We start from the raw sequence: 27,515 nt of genomic DNA on the forward strand, positions 1-27,515 counted from the left end.
AACCATTGATTAATTTATATTTAAAATTTAAACTTAGATTTACATTAAATTGACTCAGAATTGATGGGTTGAAAATGCTTCTTGAGATTAATCTTTTTATAAAAAAATTCTTCTTGAGAGTCATCAAATCTTTCTGTCTAAAAATATATATTTTGATTTAATTTATTAATTTTAGCTCAGTGTTTTCACAAACTATTAACATTCCGAATAGCTCCGATAACATAGGCAGAATGATTTTTTTTAAAACAAAACAAAACAAAAAAAGAAAATAATAAAAATGTAATCACAAGTGGCTGGAATCACTTTCAGTTATGTAGATAGATAATAAAGTTTCTAAATTATAAATTCAGATGAAAATTCAGGAAAAAGTGGACCCCCCCAAACCTTACAATCAATAAATATATCACATAAATAAATATCTATGTCATTAGATAAAAAATTCTGACACAAATGTGTTGTTTATAATTTTTATTGCATTTTATAATGCAACATGCATCCGCCACGGGTGTACACGTGTTCCCCATCCTGAACCCCGCTTCCGCCTCCCTCCCCACACCATCCCTCTGGGTCATCCCCAGTGCACCAGCCCCAGGCTTCCTGTAGAGCTGATGGATTTTTATTTAATATAGTGGGAAACCTGTTTAGGAAATTAACCTAATCGTAATATGAATGGCTAAATTTGATTCGAAAGTTAACTTTCTCCAACCTGGTTTGATAGAATTATGTGACAAAGTGAGTGGATAATAAAATCTCGTTTGAGAAACATTATCTAATATAAGAACAGTAGGAGCAACTTAGGAGGTAAAATATTCCAAGTGTGGGGATGCTTGCAAGAAGGACCTTGCTATTTTTAAGTTTCACTAATTAGACTAAATCATTGAAACCATTAATTCTATAATTAACTTCCATTTTCTCAGTCTCTATTGGCATATCCTCGTCCTTATTTTTGATCCCAGATATGCTGGATATTAAACCCACCACCCTAAAAGAAATATAAACTTGCCATTTTCCACTTACAGCAGTGCAAAGACTTGAGAATGTCTGTTTAAATCTCAGAAACAAAGTTTCCTCATATTGAAGGAAAAAAATAACTGTTACTGGTAATTACAGAAATACTATGAGAAGAACAAAAAGTCTTTTAATTTGATCAATACATTCAGAAAACATGTTTTAAAAATTTAGTAAAATAAATGGTAAACATAACTAATGCTGTTGAATAATAAGTTCAGTTAATTAAAATCATTTCCATTTTTATTACTTAATGACAAAGAAAAATTTTAATTGAAAACATAGGGAAGAAAAATATTAGAAACTGATGGGAAACAACACCATGGAGAATATAAAGATTAAGGCTTGATATTCTATATATGCAAGATAATTTTGTTGAAACATGATTGACTTTCTTCACCTCTATATTAATTTTATACTTGGCATTTAATTGAAAAATACTCTTTTAAATTATTGAATGCTGATGATAAATGGATTTATATGCAAGTACTAACATTCACACCAAAACTTTGTCTACATTTTTACAGAGCAGATTCTCTGAATTGCTCTTCTCAGGGCTTCCATCACCTCCTTGTTTTTCAGGCTATAGATAACAGGATTGAGCACTGGGGTCAGGATGGTATAGAAGACAGCCAGAACCTTGTCTTCTGTTGGAGATCTGAGATATCTTGGGCGTAGATAAGTGTAAACAAAGGGAGCATAGTAGAAAGTCACCACTGTGAGGTGGGTGCTGCAAGTTGAATAGGCCTTCTTCTTCCCTTCTGCTGAGTTCATGTGATGGACCACACGGAGAACACGGCCATAGGAACATACAATACCAATGAAAGGGCATAAAAGGAAGAGGGTGGTACTCACAAACACTGTGTACTCATAGACCCAGGTGTCAATGCAGGCCAGAGTCAACATGGCTGGGACATCACAGAAGAAATGATTGATGGCCCTGGATCTGCAATAAGGGATATGGAGGGCATATGTGGTGTGGGCACAGGAGTTGATAGAGCCCATTATCCAAGATCCTATTATCATCAACACACACACTCGTCTGGTGATTTTGATGGAATAGTGAAGAGGAAAGCAAATGGCCACATATCGATCATAAGCCATAGAGGCCAAGAGCAATGCTTCTGCACCTGCTAAAGTCAAGAAAAAGAAGCTCTGTACCCCACATCCAATGAATGAGATTGATTTATTTCCAAACAGATAATTGTAAGCCATTTTGGGGACAATGGTTGAGATGTAATTTAGGTCAATTAGGGATAGTTGACTAAGTAAAAAATACATGGGTTTGTGAAGATGGATGTTCAGAAAGATAAGAAGGATCATGGAAAGGCTGCCAAATAAAGCCAATAAGAAAATGAGAACAATGAGAATAAAAAGAAACAGGCCAAATCTTGATGAGGGAAACAATCCCAATAAGATGAAATCAGTTGATGTTTGATTACAGTTTTCCATGAGGCATTCATATAATTTTTCCTAAGGGCAGACAGAAGAGTAAGCTAGGCTTAAAACAAAAAGGTATTTTTAATTTATTATTTTAACCAAAATATATTATTTAATATTTTTCACCTCTTAAATTAAGAACTGAACTCATCAATTTTATAAAAAATAGTCTTATTTTAGAGCCAAAGATCAAAATATAAAGATACAAACATTTTGAACAAAATGTTTTCCAATAAATTTTTAATGTTATAAAGCCATTTAATTATGAGATCATTAGAATACAAATGTTGTAGTGCCCTATCCAATCTCAAGTAATACCAATCTCAGATACCATATTCAAAATATATTCATAGGAAATCAATGTAAATTCAAGCACTGTATAATATTATTAGGGATAAGTATTTACTACTACCAAGATATGATTTCTCTTTCATAGTTCATCTCTAAGTCTTACCTCTAAAACCAGCAACCTATCAAATATGCTGAGGAGCTATTTTTTTTTTTTTTAGTTTTGTTCACTTAGAAATGTCAAACCAAGGTTCTTTGAAATCAAATATTATTTTGATCTATCTTTTGTGAAATCTAAAATGAAACTTATTGTCAGGTATAATTTAAAGGAGTCACTCTGTTCTGTCTCTTCAGTGAGTTTCTCAGTGCTATAATTAAAGTAAGCCTTTGCCTGAATACCTACACATTGCACTCCTTGTATATTGTTGAATCTGTGCAAGCACTTTTAAAAAGCATGTGTAATATCTCTCTGCTTCCCTGATATTTATATGATAAGTATTTTTTAATATCTGTCATAGTCTGAATGAGGTTTTTTTTCATAGAAATATAAAAACACAGCCTAAAATTTTTTTGAAATCCTAGGGTATTTATATAACAAAAAGCATCTTATAAAATAATTGGATAACTGCTGCTGCTGATGCTAAGTTGCTTCAGTTGTGTCCGACTCTGTCGGACAGCAGCCCACCAGGCTCCTCTGTCCACAGATTCTCCAGGCAAGAATATTGGAATGGGTTCCCATTTCCCTCTCCGATGCATGCATGCATGCTAAGTCACTTCAGTCGTGTCCAACTCTGTGCAACCCCATAGACGGCAGCCCACCAGGCTCCTCTGTCCACAGGATTCTCTAGGCAAGAATACTGGAGTGGGTTGCCATTTCCTTCTCTGAATTGGATAACTAGCTGTTTCTTATTTAAAATTTGCCATAGAACTATGATGATTTTAAGATTGTAGTACTGGCATGAAGATAGACATAAACCAACAAAATAGAGAACCATAAAAAATGCATAAATTTGAGAGAAGATTTTTCATAAGTGTCTCAAAGCCATTCATTAGAGATCTTTTCATCAAAAGTTGCTTGGAAAACTGGATTTACTGGTCCAATTAATAAAACTTGGGTGATTGCCTTAAATCATATATGAAAATTAACTAAAATAGATCAAAGTACTAAAGAGTCCCTTGGACTGAAAGGAGATCCAACCAGTCTATCCTAAAAGAAATCAGTCCTGAATATTCATTGGAAGGACTGATGATGAAGCTGAAACTCCAATACTTTGGCCATCTGATGCAAAGAACTGACTCCTTAGAAAAGACCCTGATGCTGGGAAAGACTGAGGGCTGGAGAAGAAGAGGACGACAGAGGATAAGATGGTTGGATGGCATCACCAACTCAATGGACATAGGTTTGGGTGGACTCCAGGAGTTGGTGATGGACAGGGAGGCCTGGCATGCTGCAGTTCATGGGGTCGCAAAGAGTCGCCACGACTGAGAGACTGAACTGAATACTGAATAGAACTAATGACAGGGAGAAAGTTAATGACATAAAATTTAACTGTGCTTTCTTGGATATGAAAAGCGTATGTGACCAAAAGCATATATATATATTGATATATTGAACTTTATTAAAATTAAAAACTACTGTGCATGGAAGAAATTTATCTGGAGAGTGAATAGCAAGTCATAAAATGGAAAGGTATTTGCAAAATATATATCAGATGATGGACTTATATAGGGAATAGATAAAGAACTACACAACTCAGTAACAACAGATAAACTAATTTAAAATAGGGAAAATTCTTGAATAAACATTTCTCCAAATAAGATATTCAAATGGCCGATAAACACAAGAAAAGATGTTCCACATCACTAATTATTAGGAAAATTCAAATCAATACTATTATGATATAGCACATCTCACTTTTGTGAGATGTGCTATCGTCTTTTTATTTTTAAAAGATTATTTTTTAAGAATCTTCTATTTTTTAAAAAGCAAAGTGTTGACAAACGTGAAAAGAACTAGAACATGTGCAAATGTAATGCTGGTGGGAGTGCAAAATGATGTAACCACTTAGGAAAATGTTATGGCAATACCTATAAAAGTAACAGAATCACCATATGATTCAACAGCTGCCCTTTTGAATGTATGTCCAAAATAGCTGAAAGCAGAGTCTCTAAGAGATATGTTTATACCTATATTCCTAGAAGCTTCTTCACCATTACTGAAAAGTTGTAACAATACCAAAAAATTCATTGATGAGTTAATGGATAATCAGAACATATATAATTTAATCTTAAAAAAGAAGAAAATTCTACTACATGCTACAACATGGAAGAAGATTAGAGATACTATGCTAAATAAAATAAGTCAGGCATGAAAAAACAGATTCATGATTCGACATATATTAGTTATCCAGGGTAGTCAAATTCATAGAGATGAAAATGGAATGGTGGTTGTTAAGGACTGTGATGTGTGAGAAATGGAGAGTTAGAATTTGATGAATATACAGTCTCATTTGAACAATATAACAATATTCTGGGGTGATGTTGGTAATGTCTGTACAGTACTGTCGATATACTTAATGTCAACAATAATTACACTTAAAAATGGGTAAAATGGTAACTTTTATAGCATATAAATTTGCCCCAACAAAGAAGCAAAAAATACAACATAAATGTAACTGCAATTATTTCATATTTCTATTCCAAATATATTGTGCAAACCTATGGCGGGGTCTTGAACGTTTACGGAGGAATTGATCTCCAATATATGTGGTCTATTAAAACTTTCTATGGAAAATTTCAGATTTCTTTTTATACATAATATTTGGATTCAAAAGTAAATAGGATATTAGACTATACCATAGTATGCAATTTATATTGGTCATTTAATTATTGATAGATTAAAAACTTAGTATTTGAAACTATAAAAGAAATTATTGTGATTATTATCATGTATATTTTATATAGGGATGTCTATTAAAAAAGTGTCCTTTGGGTAATTTTATCACACTCTCAACATGAAAAAATGATCAATGAATGGAAATAATTAATGGTACACCATATCCTGAGATTTGAATCCATGTATTATAACTGACAATGGAGCATTTTCCTTTGGTTATTCATGTTGCACTGTTCTATATTATAATATTTTCACATGATATTATATAAAAGCCCTCTGTGTCTTAGAGGTAAGCAAAATCAATTGTTGAATATATCAGCCTTGAATACTACAAAGTCTAATGTAAGGAGGATATTTTTTTTCTAGAGGTAAAAATAAAACCAAATAACTTATTTTTCTATTTGGTTTTCTTTTATCTACTGGAAGAACAATAATCTATTTCAATTTATAAAACATTTTCAATCTCTTTATATTCTAAACTTCTTGAAAAGATTCTAATTGTGCATTAGCATTGATGATATCAACATAAGATGAAAGAGCTAGCAGGAAAAAAAAAAAGTCTTATGATGTTTTTTTGCTGGGGAGAAAAAGTAAGCCTTTATCTGGAAGAGAAATGGAGAGACAAACTTTTTGATTGTCTCCATAGGTTGTCATGTAAAGTGTGTCAGGATGTTTTAGAATTAAATTATATTTAATCTTTACCACTCTCTATTGAGTTTGAAATCACAACTGATGTTTTTTAAATAATAAAATTGTGATTCAGAGATTTAAAGTGACTTTATCTTAAAATACATAATAGTTGGATAGCTGGATTCCAGATTGTTCTACAATATATTTATCTCCATCTATCTCAAAAATACACCCTTTATCTATTCTATCTTATCTTATAATATTAAATATTTTAAAGTAATGCATCTGAAACAAGGGTGTGTCACTTTTTACTATTCAACACAAAAAATAAATAAAAGGTGAGAAAGAAAAAAACAGAAATTAAATCATTAAAATAAAAGATCTATACAGTTGGTAGAAGGACAAGAATGTATGTGAAAAGTTTTTTAAAACATAAATAATTATTTTAATGTTTACTCATTTTAATGTGTTCTTCTATATTCTCATATATACCGACTTTAATGCATTTTCACTTTGCCCAGCACTACAGATATTATCTTGCAAAAATGATATCCCAAAATCTATAAATAGAATCCAATTCCTGTCTAGCCCTCATTACAAAATTGTCCCTACTTAGGAGACACATATATAGAATATATTAAAGAATCATTAAAATGAGGTGTTTTTCAGTATTTTATGTTTAACTATAAACATAGGAATAATATCTGCAATTAAACTGATGCATATTGACTCCAAGAAATGGCCTTACATAATTCATTTTGACATGTGGGCAGCATTTGAATGGTTTTATTCATCATACAGAATACAGAAATCTGAAATCTGAATAGACAGCAGTTAATATGGATGATCCTTTGCAAGTGAATTCTCCTAAGGATGGGGAATACGTGTATACCTGTGGCGGATTCATGTTGATGTATGGCAAAACCAATACAATATTGTAAAGTAATTAGCCTCCAATTAAAATAAATAAATTTATTAAAAATATATATTGTATATATATTCTAGAACAAATAGTTTTTAGATCTATAGTTAAACTATTAAAAAAAGTTTTAAAAACCTGAATTATAGATATGAAGTGAGTCATTCAAGGCTGTATAGTATAGTGACTTAGTGATCAACTTAGAAAACATGGAAGAGTATTCTCTAAATTCTGATAATGCAGAATTTTGCACTGATGCACACTTTTTATATTCTACACTATCCTCAGTATTCATCAAAGTCGATCTCAGAAATCATTCTTGATTACAAAATAAAGCTGGTATGAGAATTCACAGAGGAATAGCAAGACTGTAGATTCACCAAAGAAGTCTACTTGGATTGGCTTTGCTGTGAGTGTTATAGGAAATCTCAGATTAGATTTGTTAAAATTTGTAAAGCATAAAATTCTCTCCAACAAGTTTTCAGAAAATTTGATCACTTCCTGTCTTCCTGCTGCTACTGCTGCTAAGTCGCTTCAGTCGTGTCCGACTCTGTGCGACCCCAGAGACGGCAGCCCGCCAGGCTCCCCCGTCCCTGGGATTCTCCAGGCAAGAGCACTGGAGTGGGTTGCCATTTCCTTCTTCAAAGTGTGAAAGTGAAGTTGCTCAGTCGTGTCCAACTCCTAGCGACCCCGTGGACTGCAGCCTACCAGGCTTCTCCGTTCATTGGATTTGCCAAGCAAGAGTACTGGAGTGGGGTGCCATTGCCTATCTTCCTAGATCCCTAAAATCTCCTGATATGTTGGACCTCTCCAAACTGATTTTCCTTACTCATATGTAGGGTTGAGAAAACAGTAAACCAGGTTAGCAGTTCAATTATAATGAGAGTCTTCTAAAACATTAGTTTCATGAAATCAATTCTAGTTCTTAAAAACTGACTAGGTTTGCCTGGTAGGCCAGCTGGTAAAGAATCTGCCTGCAATGCAGGAGACCCCAGTTCGATTCCTGGGTTGAGAAGATCCCCTGGAGAAGGGATAGGCTACCCACTCTAGTATTCTTGGGCTTCCCTGGTGGCTCTGACTGTAAAGAATCCACCTGCAATGTGGAGACCTGGGTTAGATACCTGGGTTGGGAAGATCCCTGGAGAAGGGAACAGCTGTCCACTCCAGTATTCTTGCCTGGAGAATTGCATGGACAGAGGAGCCTGGCAGGCTACCCCTGGTAGGGGTTGCAAAGGTCTACGTCAATCTAAATGTCTACAAGATTATTTTGCATGGCCATCAGTCATTTTCATCAGTGTTGTAAAATGACTTACACAGAATCAGAATCAAATTATCCAGAAATGTGTCTTCTAGTATCTAGACAAACATACTAGTCTACAGTATCCATACATGGAAGCCTACATAGCATTCTACATTCCTTAAAGTGTTTCTATAAATTCTACTTGTAGGGAAGTAGTATTATAATTCTAATATGATAAGCTTTAATTCTAGTATAATTAGTTCAACATCTAATATAAATAATTTTAAAGCTAAACTCTTTCTGGTCTACTTGTGTAATGAAGGAGAATAAATATATTCTTATTGCAAAACAAAACATGAAGGACATATACTTATTATAAGTTTCATCTTTCAGAATATCTGTATACCTAATTATTTGTTTAGTAATACTGATTCATTATTGCAAAACTTTATTGAACTATATTCATTAGAAACACACACATATACACACATAGAAATAATCACTATATGCTTCATATCTCTTATGCTATTAAAATTATGGTTCCCAAACTGTATAACTTCAAAAATTGAAAGCACATTACTTGATTATTAAATACTATCAGTAAAATTCCTAAGTCAGTAAATGTATATCAGCCATTATGAAATCTTTGTCTCTTCTTTAGTAGAACATGTAGAAACACTTAAAGGAATGTGGAATGTTATGTAGGCTTCCATGTAAGGATACTGTAGACTAGTGTTTGTCTACACACTAGAGGACACATTTCTAAGGTAATGGGATTCTGATTCTATGAAAGTCATTTTACATCACTATTTAGATGACTGATGGCAATGCAAAATAATCTTCGTGTAGACATTTAGATTTACATAGATAATTCTAATAGGTAATGTAAGGTTAGAACAAGGAATTTATCTGAACATGCATCTTTTCTGTAGAACAGATTTAAAGAAACATGAGATATTAAAAACGATCCATTAGATAAAATATGAAAATAGTACATACCTGGGGTTAAATATAATTGGAAAGTAGTTACAAATTTTAGCACTTTTATCAGTCACTGTTGTCACCATCATGTACACTCACTTTTACACTGTTGTCATCCATCACAATTGCATGATGATACAGTTTCCAATTGTCTCTTCGTGCTATGCCCATTTGATTCAAAAAACCTCTGCAGAGTGTTTTTTTTTTTTTTAGATATTATTTTCCTTCACTGGAAAGTTATTGATGTATACAGGAAGTAAAAAACAAAATGCAAATATTGACAGCATAACATACTTCAATTCACAAGATTTCTGTTTTAAAATAAAAATGGTTAGCTATACTTAAACATAGAGACTTCCCTGGTGGCTCAGACGGTAAAGCATCTGCCTATAAAGTGGGAGACCCAGGTTCAATCCCTGAGTAGGGAAGATCTCCTGGAGAAGGAAATGGCAACCCCTCCAGTGTTCTTGCTTGGAAAATCCCATGGATGAAGGAACCTGGTAGGTTACAGTCCATGGGGTCGCAGAGTCGGACACCACTGAGCAACTTCACTAGAACTGGAACTATACCTAAACATATGGTTTGTTACCTGAAATATTTCTAGAAGTTATCCCTCAAATTATATGTGTATAATTATAAACACTTATATGTATATACATACAAAGTAATATTAGCCATTATAAACTTTACAATATACTCCATTTAATATTTTCATATAAAATCCATATAAATAATTTCTAGATATTAGAAAAAGTGGATTCATGGAGGAAAAAAGAACAAGGTAGGAAGCAACATTAAGATTACCATGAAGATTTGATGCTTTTGAACTGTGGTGTTGGAGAGGGTCCCTTGGACACTAAGGAGATAAAACTAGTCAATCCTAAAGGAAATCAGTCCTACATATTCATTGGAAGGACTGGTACTGAAGCCGAAACTCCAGTACTTTGGCCACCTGATGCAAAGAACTGACTCACTGGAAAAGACCCTAATGCTGGGAATGATTGAAGGTGGGAGGAGAAGGGGATGACAGAGGGTAAGATTGTTGGATGGCATCACCAACTCAATGGACATGAAATGAGCAAGCTCCGGCAGTTAGTAATGGACAGGGAAGCCTTGAGTGCTGCAGTCCATGGGGTCGCAAGGAGTCGGACACGACTGAGAGACTGAACTGAACTGAACTGATTATTTAACCACTCTTAATTCATTAAAAAAATTATAATAAATTGGAAATAAGAAAGTCTTCCATATTTCTTAGCACTGATATCCTTAAGTGTTAAATTTATTCTTTGTCACTTGAACACATCCAAAGTATCTTCCAAGACCTTCATCTCATTTCCCATCAAGAAAATCACATTTATGAATCAACTCCAAAACCACTTTCTTTTGTCCATTTCATATGCCACAATCACTACTAAACTATATAGTAAGAAGTGCAGCTGCTCCTGGACCTCAAACTTCTTTTAAAATTCTTTGCTTCCTATGTCTTACATAGAACACATTAAACATTTCCTAAACTGACTATCTTAAATCCTGAATAATTTCAATATGTATAATAGCCAAACTTCCAAAAGGGTTAATACAATATTAACAGAATCAGTACCTGTGCCATTACACAGTGTACTTTCATGAACATTTCTCTGCCCCTAAAGACTGGATAACTATGTTGCTTACAAACTTTCTCTACTTTGCTGCAGTCTTTCCCTTCTCTAGAGGACATACAACAGGCTATAGTATACACACAATAATGAATCCTCCCATCTTTAATAAATATTATTTATCCTTCAACTTCCTTTCTCCTATACAGATCTTTTTCTGATTAAGGTCAAATAAATTCTTCTAATAGTTGAAGTGCAATTTTAAAGAATGTAAAATCTTATTACATACTGCATAATAGAATATCATAATTATATTCAGTGATCTTTCAAGAATTGGTGTAGTTAAGAGTAAGGCCATTCAGCATAAGTCCAGAACAGTAGTTCAGACAATAGCAACAATTGCCTTTATTACTGATTTTGCTAGGTTTTATTTTCATTTCACAATCATTCTCAATCAGATCATTTACTGGAATTGTATGACAGGTTTCAGGTTTAAAAGAGCTTTACATCTTAAAACACATGACTATATGTTCGAGCAGTTCATTTATTTTTTTTTAATATTTTTAAGGATATATATTCTAGTATATGTATTATTTTAAACAGTTTCAGTCAAATACAGCTTTCTTTTTGGAGTTCTCTGGCTAATGAGATACCTGAATGGATTTATATCTTATTATAAATGTTAATTGGAGAAAGGAATGGCATCCCACTCCAGTATTCTTGCCTGGAAAATCCTATGGACAGAGGATCATGACAGGCTACAGTCCATGGGGTAGCAAAGAGTCAGACATGACTAAGAGACTAACACACATAAACATAAGCATTTAATTCTGAATAAATCTCTGAGTACTTGCTGAAGAGCCCATCTTACTGTGGAGTGAATAAAAATAAAAATAAAAATACAAAGAGTATTAGTACCTTTAATTATATCTGCACTTTCATTCACTCACTGGCTTGATTAGCTGCAGAGGTCCAAGGGTCATCATATAAACAAAGTTGTTTCCTCAGTAAAATCTTTGAAAGCTTTCTAAATGAATGTATTTATATATACATTAATATTTTATTTCTCTATAGTTGACATTTTAAATACCTCCATGGAAACTTAGGAGCACCAATGATTCTAGAACTTTGTTACCTGAAAGTTTATTCTAATACTTTTTTTTTTTTTTTTTTGCTATCGACTTAGGAATGTCCACTGAGATTTAGCAAATGTGGGTTAAGTTACTAATAGCCTAGGATGGCCAGATGCCAAAGTTGGGAAAGACGTTTTAAGGGTCACTTCAATGGGGAAATAAATGACTTATTTATTCAGATTATTCCCATATTATTATGACTCTAAACACTTTGGGTCATATACTTTATATATTGCTTTTCAGGAAGTCACATTAATGATATGACTGCAAGTTGTTGTTCAGTCACCAAGCTATGTCCGACTCATTGCAACTCCATGGACTGTGGCATGCCAGGCTGCCACATCATTTCCCAGTTTGCCCAAGTTGACGTCCATTGATTAAATCAGTGCTGTCATCCAAGCATCATCTCCCAGTTTGCCCAAGTTGATGTCCATTGATTAAATCAGTGCTGTCATCCAAGCATCATCTCCCAGTTTGCCCAAGTTGATGTCCATTGATTGAATCGGTGCTGTCATCCAAGCATCATCTCCCAGTTTGCCCAAGTCGATGTCCATTGATTGAATCGGTGCTGTCATCCAAGCATCTCATGCTCTGTCACCTCTTCTCCTCCTGCTTTCATTCTTTCCTAACATCTCAGTCTTTTCCATTGAGTTAGCTGTTTGCATCAGGAGGCCAAAGTATTGGAGCTTTAGCTTCAGCATCAGTCCTCCCAAAGAATATTCAGGGTTGATTTGATTTACAATTGACTGGTTTGATCTCCTTGATTTCCAAGGGACTCTTCAAGAATCTTCTCCAGCATCCTAGTTTGAAAGCATCAATTCTTCCATGCTCTGCCTTCTTAATAAAAGCATACCAGCCAAACTCTTAAAATATCAAATATATGGGAGTTTACTTTAAGTAATAAATATTTTCAGTGGTTTCCATTTGGATAGAAATACATATTCTGGAGAATTCTATGGACAGAGGAGCCTGGTAGGTTACAGTTCATAGGGTCACAAAGAGTCAGACCTGACTACATGACTAACACTTTCACTTTTTCACTTCACATATTAAAATATAAAACAATTTTCACTTATTAATCAAAATAAAGAAAATGATATTATTGTGATTCAATATTCAGAAAATAGAGTGAAGTAATTTTATTGCAGATAATACATTAACATTGTTAAATTTATCATAGTTACAACTAATTATACATTTTACTTATGAAGATATAATATTGGAGTTCTTAAATTTGTTAAATATAATTTTCAAAATATTTGAGTTTTTTTTTTACAATATGTCTCAGTAAAGACATTTTTGCATTTAAATTATCTTCAGTTGCTTATTTTCATGGATCTGGATGTTTATTTCCCTCTTCACATTTGGGACATTCATGTCATTATTTTAAATAAGTTTCCTCTCCCCTTTCTCTTTGTCTGCTCCTTGTGGGATAATGTTTATATTGTTTGTTTATAAAACTTCATAAATTATATTAGATTTTTCACTCCTTTGTATTCTGTTTTTTTTTTTTTTTTTTTTTTTTTTTTTTACCCTCTACCCAGATAAGTTCAAATAATCTTTCTTTGGCTTAATTACATCCACTGTTGAGCCTTGATTTTTTTTTTTTTTTCCTAGTTCAGTCACTACATTCTCCAGTTCTAGAATTTTGGTTTGGTTCTTTTAAATGTATACATTCTTTTTTTTTTTCTTGATCTTCTTATTTAATTCAGATATTGATTCTCTGATATTGTTTAATTGTCTGTATTCTGTTTAGTTCACTAAACTTCTCTATGATAAATATTCTGAAAATTTTTAGGTAGTTTTTAGCTCTTCAATTCTTTAGGGTCCATTACCTATACCTTATTTTGTCCTTTGATAGTACCCTCTTGCAAACATGTGAAACTTTTGTTCTGATTTTTTTTTGTTTTCACATTTGAATAAGTCACAATGTCCAGTCTTATTAGACTAGATTGGAGAGAGACAGCCTTTATTTGGGTCAGGCCAACAGACAGATAACATGGGTGTGATTGCTTACAGGGTCCATGGATGAGTGGGCTTGATGTTTGTGTCTATATTAAAATTGCAGGTTCACTTGACTTTCTTTTTCTCATTAGAGAACTCTAAAGGAGAAATCTCTCTGCCCTGTACTTCATGGTATCAGGGAACCAGTGACTCAGAACAAAACTGTCTTTTCTATCCTCTTCAATGTATCTTTCCCATTTCTGTGCTCCATCTGAGTGCTGTAATCTCTCATCTGGGATCCAGAGCTCTAATGACATTATGTTTGTGCATGGATAGTTATTTATGTTCATGTTTCCATGAGGGATGAAGTTTATAATCTATCCCACCATCTTTCTGACACAATAACCATGTGTGAACACCATGGCCATGTGTTTAGTCAAAGAAGTACTAACATAGACACACGCAGCACATTCCATGCCTCAACAAGCCCACTGAATAATTTGATTCTAAAATAGTCATTTTAATTCCAAGAGTACAGGGGAAAGTGGGGAGTACTGAGTATCACTTATCTCCCTTGAAAATGGTACAAAACCAAGCAGAGCATGGAATCATGGATTTCCTTTACCCTAAGAAAGAAGAATATGGAAGTTGAACAATATCCTGAGTTGTGTATTTTTTCAAAGGATTTGAAAAGTTTCTCTGCTCAGTAAAATTATTCATTAAATCACACAATTATAAAGAAATATCACATTTACTTATTTTGAAAAAGAGGTACCATTCTCTGTTCCCAAATAGAAAAATTCAAGTGATAAATATTTTCACAAAAAATTCTTGAAAAAAATAACAAGAACTCATAAAGTAAAATATCCACATGAAATAAATTATATGATTGATGGATGTCTTCATAGTCTTTCTAAACTGACATACATATGGTGAAATATGATTTACTAGTAAATCGATCAAAATGAATATTAGTTTCTTTCTCCACAAATATTTTCCAAATTGCATACAATCACACTAAAAATCTCACGTTTTGGTGAAAACTTTTGCAAGCTAATTCTAATAATTACATGGAAATTCAATAGGCTGGAAATAACCAAGACATGATTTGAAATGTATATATTTGAAGGCAGAACAAATATTCAATAAATAGAATCTGAGCATATGAAGGAGAAAAGAACAAACTGGTGATGTTTAACAGTATGTATATGTTATATAAAATTATATAATTTTACCACCTGTACTTATTTATTCAGTTTCAAGCAATTGTAGGCATTGCTTACATTTTAGAGATATAATAAGACCCATACTTTTAAATGACAAAAAAAAGAATGTAAATTTTCTTCTAGTAGTTTTGGGGAATATTTATTTTTAGAAGTTGATAATAATTACTATTGTAAAATGTTCTTTGTATTAGTGATAAAATGGCATGGAATCTTCCATTCATCCATTTTATTGTCAATAACCACAACATATTTCCCTTTACTCTTCTCCCTTTTCCAGGAATTTTACCTCTCAGAGTACTAATCAGGCATAGTGACAAGTGCTTGAATCTTAATCCATGACAGCTCGAGCCCTCCTAGCTTGGTAAAATGGCATGCTAAGGTCTCCAAATTTTTGTGCTGCTCTTCTATCTTCATAGTTTGTCAACTCCAAAGCTATCAGTGATGACGTGATTTAGTCACTAAGTCATGTCTGACTCTTGCCACCCCATGGACTGTAACCCACTAGGCTCTTCTGTCCATGGGATTCCCCAGGCAAGCATACTGGATTGGGTTGCCATTTCCTTCTCCAGAAGATCTTCCTGACACAGGGATTGAACCCAGGTCTCCTGGATTGCAGGTGGATTCTTTACTGATTGAGTGACAAAGGGAGTCCAAAGTGATCAGAGAAGTGGACAACTGCATGTCTTTATCTGAACTCAGTACTTCTTTTAACTTTCTAACTCAACCTTCAGGCTCTAACTGGGTCTCAGCAGTCAGCCAAACTGCCCAAACTAGGGGCTACAACACTCTGGCACTGGGTAGTTTCTCTTTTGTTAAAGTTTGTTACATGAACAAGAACGAGTAGGAAAGCCTGGCATAAGGGAGCAACACCATTACACAGGTTTCAAAAAAAATCTGACATATGAGCTATTCTTTACCACACAGAAGTTGTTGGTCAACTTGAAATTTCCATCATGAACTTTTCTTTCCAAGATTCTTTAATGTGATCTCTCAGCTAGCTCATTAATTGTTGGTTCATAATTCTCTTCTGTATATTCAGGGCAAGGAGAGGCTAACAAAAGAGAATGACCCCTTGTGGGAGAGAGCAAATTAGCCAAGATGGCACATTCAAGCTCTCTCACTCCACATTTTGTAAATAATGACTATGTAATAGCTGAGATCGCTTATCACTGTGCATGCATGTCATGAGGGACTCACTTTGTCACGGGTTGTGTGTTGTAGGGATACGCAAGCTCCATCTAGAAGCAGCAGCATTACTGCTGCATCACGGCTGTGTCTGTGGGGTCAGCTATGAGAGGAAAGAATACAGTGTGTCTACTGCTACGGCTACTGCATCAGCCAGGAGAGAATAGATGTGTCTGCAGTTCATATGGCTCCTCAAGTCTTCTTCCAGCATTTTAGCTTGTGCCTTGCCTACCATGGGTTCAATGAACAGTGCACACAGTGAGATACAGCTAGATAGTCGGCATCATGAACAGGATCAGCAATACACCCCTCCAGATTGGTTGGTGATAATTTTGATAATCTTGTCTCAGGGAAGATTTACCTTGTCTGATAACAATTATGTTCCACCAAAACCTCCTTGGTTCTCAGAGTTTATGTATCCTGCTTTTCAAATATCATTTGAGTTTATCATCAAAAGCCTCACTTACAGAATAATGGTTTGCTGCTGCTGCTGCTAAGTCACTTCAGTCGTGTCCAACTCTGTGCGACCCCATAGATGGCAGCCCACCAGGCTCCCCGATCCCTGGGATTCTCCAGGCAAGAAAACTGGAGTGGGTTGCCATTTCCCTTTCCAATGCATGAAAATGAAAAGTGAAAGTGAAGTCACTCAGTCGTGCCCAACTCTTAGTAACCCAATGGACTGCAGCCTACCAGGCTCCTCCATCCATGGGATTTTCCAGGCAAGAGTACTGGAGTGGGTTGCCATTGCCTTCTCCTACTTATTATTAAACTCTAAGCTTTTCTAATGTGTTTGCCTCTGGTCAGTTTTGAGTCACCAGCCATATGCTGACTTTCTTTCTGGCAATGTTTTGGCCCGATCTATGGAGGCTATGGTTAAGTCAATGGTGACCTCCAAGAGAGTTTATGCCAAAGGGGACCTTGCCAGACAGCTGTTTCCACTCCCCCACCCCATCCCTGTTGTAAGCCCCTGCTGACCCATGTCTCCACAGGACACCGTCCAACACTAGCAGGTAGTTTTAGTTGAGTTTCCTGTGGAATCACTGCTCCTTTCCTCTGATTCTCTGTGCACACAAGGTTTTGTTTGTGCCCTCCAAGACTGGAATCTGTTTTCCTCAGTCTGTGGAAGAAACAGAGACCCCACAGAGACTGAGGCAGAACTGTGTTTGAGTATCTCCTGTGGAGGTACAGGTCAGCAGTGGACTGCCACAGAGGTAGGAGCTCTGAGTGCAGCAGACTTGGGAATGGCTGGGTGCAGCAGACTTGGGTATGGCATAAGTCTTCTCGGAGAAGGATGCCAATAATCCCACCATAGAGCTGCCAGAACTTACATCAGATCAGATCAGTCACTCAGTCGTGTCTGACTTTTTGCGACTCCATGAATCGCAGCATGCCAGGCCTCCCTGTACATCACCAACTCCCAGAGTTCACTGAGACTCACGTCCATCGAGTCAGTGAGGCCATCCAGCCATCTCATCCTCTGTCGTCCCCTTCTCCTCCTGCCCCCAATCCCTCCCAGCATCAGAGTCTTTTCCAATGAGTCAACTCTTAGCATGAGGTGGCCAAAGTACTAGAGTTTCAGCTTTAGCATCATTCCTTCCAAAGAAATCCCAGGGCTTATCTCCTTCAGAATGGACTGCTTGGATCTCCTTGCAGTCCAAGGGACTCTCAAGAGTCTTCTCCAACACCACACTTCAAAAGCATCAATTCTTTGGTGCTCAGCCTTCTTCACAGTCCAACTCTCACATCCATACATGACCACTGGAAAAACCATAGCCTTGACTAGATGGACCTTTGTTGGCAAAGTAATGCCTCTGCTTTTGAATATGCTATCTAGGTTGGTCATAACTTTCCTTCCAAGGAGTAAGTGTAGGAAATTAATTTTATATAATGCTAAATCTTCATTTTCTAGGCAGTTACTTAAGAAGTAAATAAAATTGTTTCCAGTTTCTTTTAAAGGGCAGAACAAAATATATTGTTTCAGGACAGAAATAGATTGATGTCTCCTGATTCCTTCTATTACTCACTACCTAAAATGGGAAGGAGTCTGGAATACATTTGCCTGCTTGCTTCCACACTTTCTTAGGATATTTCCAATGACAAAAACTGACATCCACATCATTTTGCTGGTTTTACATGATGTCATCCCCTTTGTATTTGTTCAATCTACATTTCTCAAAGCATAGAGCATGTGTGCTTACATACGTTCTCATACTCAGATAGTAACCTTGCTTAATTATTGCTCTGCTGCCATTTGGAAATTCTTAATTTTATCACTGAGTACACACGTGAGCAGAGGATCTATACTGGGTGGCGGCATTAATATGCAGTTTCAGTCCAGCAGCAGGACTTGTACACATAAGGGCAAGCAACATGGACATGAAGCAATATGCCTGGCCTCCCCATGTCCACACATGCATTAGTGTTCAGGGCACTACAGGACCCCAGGGAAGTGGCTGGGTGGAGCTTGAACCCAGATTGGTGGTAGTGGTGACAAGAGCAAATATAGATACAACAACAGTGGTGACTAGGCCACCACCTAGGAGAGAGAAGATTTACTTGGCTGGAGAAATGACTCTTATGGAGATGGGGGCTGACTTATTTTTCCGTTCAGTGTTAATCTCTGTGTAATCTACTAAATTATTAACAATCTCACCCAAGTGTTAGAACAGGAAATGATAGGTTTAGGGAGTAAACATTTCCAATAAATACTTACAAAAGTGTACAAATAATCATTACAAAAGATCATATCATGGAATTATTATCAGAGTATAAAATTTATGGTTTTAAAAACTGTTGAAATATTGTAAAACAAATATCCACAGGCTTAGAAATAATATTTAAAGCTTGCTTAAAGATTTAAAATTAATTTGAAAGATCAGAGGTGGAAAAGCATACCATTTTCATGTAAACTTTCAGAAAGCACTTATTAAAACATTTTAAAAATTAATTTTCTTATAATTGAATGTGTAGTGATAAAATGAGTGAGCAGATAATTGAAACATCATTCTTATACAAAGTCAACTAATTGTCAGAAATTGAAGATGAATCATTAAAATGCCATTGACTAAATTTATATTTAAAGTTAAATTTAGACTTATATAAAATAGATTTGTATTAATTGATAATTTGAAGCTGCTTCATAAGATAAATACTTTTAGAAAACATTTCTTCTCCTTTTGAATCATCAGATATGTGTGTACTAGAATTTATATTTAATATAATTTATCAAATATACAGCCTGATATTCTCCTAAACTATAAGCACTCCTAATAGCTCCAGTAACATAAGCAGAAAGAATCTTTTAAAATTTAAATATTAAAAATCATCACAAATTCATTGAAACTTAGTATTTATCACCAGATGCTGAAAACACTTTAATTATATTAACTGAGAATAAAGTTTATAAAGCTTTAAATTGAGTGAAAATAAAGTGGAAAGGATTGATCTCCCAAATCTGATAATGAAGCATTATGTTTATATGCAATATATATATATATATATATATATATATATATATATATATTGGAATGTGTAATTTCATTTCACAACTAAAGAATTAATTTTGAAGAAAAAACTACATTTGAGCAGCAATAATCTTTTTTTTCAGATTTTTGAGCAAGAGTCTTCATATGTTCATTTTGGGATTTGCCTTACATATTATGTAGAATATGAATCTCCCCTTCTCTGCCACATGTGAGAGGTCAAGTGCATTTCTGCATTGATCACTAATGGATAACAATTTGCATGGAAATTTACTTGAACTGATGAATTTTTGTTGATACAGTGATGAGATCTGTTTAAGAAAGTGATCAAGCCATCATATGAACTAAGAAAATTAGTTTACAAAGTTAACTTTCCCAGTAAAACTATGGGATGTAGTGAGTGGAGAATAAAAACTCATTTGAGAGACATCATCTAATACAAACGTTGTAATGGCAACTTAGCAGGTACACAGTATGTTTTGAGAGTAGCTGTTTGCATGGATTTCCTCAACAATTTTAATTTCCACTAATGAGACTAACTGCTGACCCACTTGTATAATTGTCTTAGCAATCTCTTGTGGCATTTTCAAGGCCTATTGTTGATTTCCAGGTATACCTAATATGATAGATGCATCACCCTGTAATTAACATAAACTTCTCAGTTTCTGTTCAGAGTGGTATAAGCACTTCAGAATTCTCAGCTAAATCTCTAACAAGAAGTTTCCCTATATTGGAATTAAAAAAAAAAAAAGTGTTACTGGTAATTATGGTTATACTATAGGAAGAACAAAAAGTATTCTGTCTTTTAATTTTATCTAAACATTCAGAAAATGTGGTTCAGACCTATTGAAAAATGTATTGAAAACTGTGGAACTGTTATGGTGAATGATATTCTGTTATTCAGTTAATGTCTGTGTTTTCTACTAAATGACAGAATTTTTCTAGTTGACAGCCTATCAAAAAGCATTTGAAATTGATTTAAAAAAAAGAGACAAGAAATAAGATTGAGGTTTTTCAAGATATGAACTATTTTCTTGTCCTCTAGATCAGTTTTACTCTTTTCATTTAATAAAAATATTTTTAATGACTATAGAGTTATAAACAGATTTATATCATATATATATGTATATATATATATATATATATATATATATATATATATATATATAACTCCTGGTATTCATGAAAAAATTTAGTCTACATTTTCATAGGGGAGATTCTCTGAGTTACTCTTCTCAGGGCCCCAATCACCTCCTTGTTTCTCAGGCTGTAGATAATAGGATTGAGCATCGGGGTAAGGATGATGTAAAAGACAGCCAGAACTTTGTCCTCTGTTGGAGTACGCAGAAATCTTGGGCGTAGATACGTGTAAACAAAGGGTGCATAGTAGAAAGAAACCACAGTGAGGTGGGTGCTGCAGGTTGAATAGGCCTTCTTCTTCCCTTCTGCTGAGTTCATGCAATAGACAGCAAGGAGAACACGGCCATAGGAAAAAGCAATACCAATGAAGGGCAGCAAAAGGAAAAGTGTGGTGCTCAGAAACACCGTGTATTCATAGACCGTTGTATCAATGCAGGCTATTGTCAACATGACTGTGACATCACAGAAGAAATGATTGATGGACCTGGATTGGCAATAAGGGATAGAGAGAATATATGTGGTGTGGGCACAGGAGTTGATAGAGCCCATTATCCAAGATCCTGTTATCATCAATATGCACACTTTTCTGCTGATTCTGATGGGATAATGAAGAGGAAAGCAAATGGCCACATAACGATCATAAGCCATAGAGGCCAAAAGCAATCCTTCTGCACATGCCATAGTCAAGAAGAAGAAGCTCTGAATCCCACACCCAATGATGGAGATAGACTTGTTTGCAAACAGAAAATCATAGGCCATTTTGGGAACAGTAGTAGAGATGTAGTTCAGATCCATGAGGGAGAGCTGGCTAAGCAGAAAATACATGGGCTTGTGAAGACGGATATCCAGAAAGATGAGAAGAATCATGGAAAGGTTACCAACTAGAGCCATTAAGAAAATGAAACCAATGAGAATAAAAAGGAACAGACCAGTTCTTGAAGAGGGAAACAATCCCAATAAGATGAAATCAGTTGATGTTTGATTATAATTTCCCATGGGTCATTCATGTAATTATTCCTAAAGGCAGACACAAAAGTACATAATTCAAGTTTAAAACAATAATATATTTCTATAGTATTATTTTAGTCAGGCTGAATATTGTTTAAAGTTTTACTACTCTGTAATAAAGAACTGGAGTTATCTATATTTGAAAAATTGTAATAATAATGAAGTTAAAATTATAAAGAATAGCATTTTAAGAACTTATATATTTGAGTGACTGTACAACATGAGCAGAATACAGAAAACTAAATAAATATTTTATTAAAAAGGATTTTCTTCTAAAATTCTTAACATCTCTTGAAACATTTTCTTGAAATTCCCAGTATCACCTTAAAGTTTCTTGACTGTGAAAAGCAAAATAAGAGGAACTATTTATATGGAAAGACTAACTAAAATATAAGATTTTATAGTAATTAATATTTTTCTACTTTAGCAATGTATCCTAGAAGATGGAAAAGTGTTCTCAACCTAACCATCATAGACACAAAGTGGGATTTAACTATGATGGAAAGAAGGGAAAGATAAAAGGTAGTTGGAGGCAGTTATATGTGGAAGGGGAAGGTCTCCATCCACTGTGGCCAGAGTGGATATAATCAAGAGATGATACTTAATGTTTAGTAATTAAGCATGAGACAACATATGAAAAAGCAGAAAAATTACTTTGACAACAAAGGTCCATCTAGTCAAAGGTATGGTTTTTCCATTAGTCATGTATGAATGTGAGAGTTGGACTATAAAGAAAGCTGAGCACTGAAGAATTGATGCTTTTGAACTGTGGTGTTGGAAAAGACATTTAAGAGTCCTTTGGACAGCAAGGAGATCCAACCAGTCCATCCTACAGGAAATCAGCCCAGAATAATCATTGGAAAGACTGATATTGAAGCTGAAACTCCAATACTTTGGCCACCTGATGCAAAGAACTGACTCATTTGAAAAGACCCTGATGCTGGGAAAGATTGAAGGTAAAGGCATATAAATGGGGTAAAAATGGAAACAGCGAAGGACATTATTTTCTTGGGCTCCAAAATTGCTGTGGATGGTTACTGTAGACATGAAATTAAGACACTTGCTCCTTGGAAGAAATGCTATGACAAACATAGACAGCATATTAAAAAGCAGAGATATTACTTTGTTGACAAATGTCATATAGTCAAAGCTATGATTTTTCCAGTAGTCATGTATGGATATGAAAGTTGGGGCATAAAGAAGGATGAGTGCCAGATAATTAATGCTTTTGAGCTGTGGAATTGAAAAACACTCTTGTGAGTCCATTGGACTGCAAGGAGATCCAACCTGTCCTTCCAAAAGGAAATCAGTCCTGAATATTCATTGGGAGGACTGATGCTGAAGAGGAAGCTCCAATACTTTGGCCACATGATGTGAAGAGCCAACTCATTGGAAAAGACCCTGATGCTAGGAAAGATTGGAGATAGGAGGAGGATGGGATGACAGTGGATGAGATGGTTGGATGGCATTATCGATTCAATGGATATAAATTTGATCAAGTTCCGGGAGATGGTGAGGGACAGGGAAGCCTGGCATACTGCAGTCCATGGGATCACAAAGAGTCGGGCATGCCTGAGTGACTGAACAAACAAAATAAAAACAACTCAACAACACCCAATTAAAAAATGGGCTGAACAACTAAATAGACATTTTTTTCTAAAGAGGAAATGCAGATGGCCAGTGTGAACATGATAAGATGTTTAACATAGCTAATAATCAGGAAAATGAAACTCAAAACCTCAGTGAGATATTATTACCTTACAACTGTTAGAATGGCTATCAGTAAAAAGAACACAAAAACCAGAAGGGAAAGAGACACGTGTACCCCAATGTTCATCGCAGCACTGTTTATAATAGCCAGGACATGGAAGCAACCCAGATGTCCATCAGCAGATGAATGGATAAGAAAGCTGTGGTACATATACACAATGGAGTATTACTCAGCCATTAAAAAGAATTCATTTGAATCAGTTCTAATGAGGTGGATGAAACTGGAGCCTATTATACAGAGTGAAGTAAGCCAGAAGGAAAAACACCAATACAGTATACTAACGCATATATATGGAATTTAGAAAGATGATAACAATAACCCTGTGTACGAGACAGCAAAAGAGACACTGATGTATGAAACAGTCTTATGGACTCTGTGGGAGAGGGAGAGGGTGGGAAGATTTGGGAGAATGGCATTGAAACATGTAAAATATCATGTATGAAACGAGATGCCAGTCCAGGTTTGATACACAATACTTGATGCATGGGGCTAGTGCACTGGGACGACCCAGAGGGATGGTATGGGGAGGGAGGAGGGAGGAGGGTACAGGATGGGGAGCACATGTATACCTGTGATGGATTCATTTTGATATTTGGCAAAACTAACACAATTATGTAAAGTTTAAAAAAAAAAACACAAAAACAAAAACAGTAAATGTTGGCAAAGCTGTGGAAACAATGTTGGAAAGGATGTGGAGAAAAGGGAACCATCCTAACTGTTGGTCGGGATGTAAATTGGAGAAGCCACTGTGCATAACACTACTGATGTTTCTCACATGGTAATAATAAAACTACTAGACATCCAGCAACTCCATTCCTGGGTATACATCTGAAAAATCCAAAAATACTCATTTGAAAAGATACATGTACCTCACTGTTCATTCTGAATTATTTACAGCTGCCAAGATATGGACGTGAGTTAATTGTCCATCAACAGATCAATGGATAAAGAGGAATGTTATGTATTCATTGTTAGGCAGATTATGAAGTGAAGTGAAGTGAAAGTGAAAGTCCCTCAGTCATGTCCAACTCTTTGTGACCCCAAGGACTGCATAGTCCATGGAATTCTTCAGGCCAGAATACTGGAGTGGGTAGCCTTTCCCTTCTCCAGGGGAATCATCTCAACCCAGGGACTGAACCCAGGTCTTCCGCATTTCAGGCATTTTCTTTACCAGCTGAGCCACAAGAGAAGCCCAAGAATACTGGAGTGGATAGCCTATCCCTTCTCCAGCAGATCTTCCTGACCCAGCAATCAAACCAGGGTCTACTGCATCACAGGAGGATTCTTTACCAACTGAGCTATGAAGGAAGATCAATAGGCAGATTATAGATCTTCATTCATTACTTTATGAACCTTGTAAAACTTGTAGTCTTATATTTTTGCATTGGTGTTCTCATATTTGGATAAGTATTCAGTAGTTACAATTTTTATAGACTCAATCTGAGACAGAAAGCTTTTAACCAGTAATGCAGCCAGAGAATTTGGGCAGGTAAGTATCATGAACCAAGGGTAGGTATAGTCACAGGGTTCTGGGCCATTGGGCTTGATATTTGAGTATATATGAAAATTGGATGCTCACTTGACTTTTGCTAACTCATGGGAGAATAAATCTCTCTCTGCACTGTTCTTCAAGTTACTGGGGGAAAGAGTGACTCAGGTAGAGTTAAACTGTCCTTCCCACCCAATATAATATGTCTGTTCTCATTTGTGTGCTCCACATGAGTGCTGTAATCTGTCACGTAAAATCCAGAGGTCTAGTGAAGTTATGTCTGTGCCTGGATGGTTATTTATACCCATGTTTGGGCACAAAAGGATGCAGGCTGTAATATTCTGTTCTATTTCACCACATCCTTCAGACAATAACTAAGTGTAAACACAATAAACATCTGTTCAGTAAGAAAAGCACTGAATCTCTCATAGAACATTTCATGTGCTGGCAAACACAGGGAATAAATTGATGCTGAAATAACAGTATGTATTCCATAAAGAGTGCAGTGAAAAGTTTAATAGGTATTGAGTGTCACATACCTCCAGAGGAGGCACACAAAAGAAGAGCATGAAGCCATGCATTCATTTATCCTAAGAGAAAGTGAAGAATATAGAATTGAAATCAAATCTGCAAAAGAGACACTGATGTATAGAACAGTCTTTTGGACTCTGTGGGAGAGGGAGAGGGTGGGATGATTTGGGAGAATGGCATTAAAACATGTATAATATCATATACAAAATGAGTCGCCAGTCCAGGTTTGATGCACGATACTAGATGCTTGGGGCTGGAGCACTGGGACGACCCAGAGGGATGGTCCAGGGAGGGAGGAGGGAGGAGGGTTCAGGATGGGGAGCACGTGTATACCTGTGGCAGATTCATGTTGATATATGGCAAAACCAATACAATATTGTAAAGATAAAAAAATAAAATTAAAAAAAAAACAAATCTTGAGTTGTGTATTATATTTTTTCCCTAATTTCAATCCAATTTGATTATTTTTTAAATCTCATAGCTCTTAATGAATAATAACATTTATATATTTTGAAAAACATGTTCCATTCTGTGTACCCCTGATGAAAAATACAGGTGAAATATTGTTATAAACACTATAGAATATTCATGAATCATAAAACATTGCTATAAAAGGTAATAGAATATGGATGAGTCTTTAGCTTTATAAATTGACATATATGTGATAAGACTTTTTGCTAATAAATTGAGCTAAAATTTAAAAAAGAAATCAACAGACTCATAGCCATAGAGAGCAGACTTTTGGTTGCCAAAGAATATTGGGACTTATGAAAAAGAGAGAAAGGATACAACTTTTTTTACATAAATTGAACCTGATTTCAAATTTTAGAACATTGAGAAATGTGATTTATCCAGCCAAAGGATTTTATGTTAGAATACTGGACAGTAAATTGAAGCTACAGGAAGTTGTATACTTGATTCATTGTGACTTATCACATTTTTAAAAGCAACTACCTTCAATTTAACATGAACAGAATATACACTTTTAGGCAGGAAATTGTTCTGTGATCCTGTGGATGTAGGGATGCACCAACTGAAAGGAAGTGATTACTTATCACATTGAGGAAAATAACATTATCAACGTCAATTTTAGTTAAATAATTCCAAGAAGAATTTCAAGTCAGTCTGGGTTTTAAAAGGAAATAGAAGAGAAAGACACTGTAGTGCTGGGAGACTACAGTCATAGAAACACAGTCATCTTCAGATTCTTCTACTCTGTGATAGTAAAAGACAATGACAGTTGAGATCCTCCCCACAAAGTCACCTTTCCAGAAATGTGAGAGATGCAGGGCCTTTGAGATGACAAAGAGAGTGAAAGATTACCATGTATTATAGCCACCACATTGTGCTTATTACTGAATTGTAGTGATGGCCTTTCTATACAGCTCCGTGTCACATTAGATCATCAGGTCCTAAAGGCACTAATGCTTGTGCACCAGTTTCAAAATTAATGATAGGTGTCTCTTTCTCTGTCTTTGTCTGTCTCTTCTACCTTTCACCCTGTCTGTCAAAACAGGATCAGACAAATTATTTATGGGCCAATCAAAGAATAAAGACCAAATTATGTTTACTTTCTGCACCTTCTACATCCTTTTATCCAGACATTATA

The 27,515-nt window shown here is 35.2% G+C and overlaps 2 protein-coding genes across 2 annotated transcripts; both read right to left on the reverse strand.

Annotated features, from left to right (window-relative positions):
- Positions 1-1,521: 1,521 nt before the first annotated feature.
- LOC113896599 (olfactory receptor 2L8-like) lies at positions 1,522-2,460 on the reverse strand. The gene has a single exon (XM_027548829.1). It carries the CDS (start codon positions 2,458-2,460, stop codon positions 1,522-1,524), a length of 939 nt encoding a protein of 312 aa, XP_027404630.1.
- An 18,704-nt stretch (positions 2,461-21,164) lies between these two features.
- Positions 21,165-22,103, reverse strand: LOC113896600 (olfactory receptor 2L2-like). Its single transcript, XM_027548830.1, has one exon. The coding sequence runs from the start codon at positions 22,101-22,103 to the stop codon at positions 21,165-21,167; it is 939 nt and encodes a 312-aa protein (XP_027404631.1).
- Positions 22,104-27,515: the final 5,412 nt, after the last annotated feature.

The sequence above is a fragment of the Bos indicus x Bos taurus genome, chromosome 7 (assembly GCF_003369695.1).
Source record: "Bos indicus x Bos taurus breed Angus x Brahman F1 hybrid chromosome 7, Bos_hybrid_MaternalHap_v2.0, whole genome shotgun sequence".
Lineage (NCBI taxonomy): Eukaryota > Metazoa > Chordata > Mammalia > Artiodactyla > Bovidae > Bos > Bos indicus x Bos taurus.

Bases quoted from the DNA above. Each gene is read 5' to 3' on its own strand.
- LOC113896599 (XM_027548829.1), bottom strand. From the start codon at position 2,460: ATGGAAAACTGTAATCAAACATCAACTGATTTCATCTTATTGGGATTG.
- LOC113896600 (XM_027548830.1), bottom strand. From the start codon at position 22,103: ATGGGAAATTATAATCAAACATCAACTGATTTCATCTTATTGGGATTG.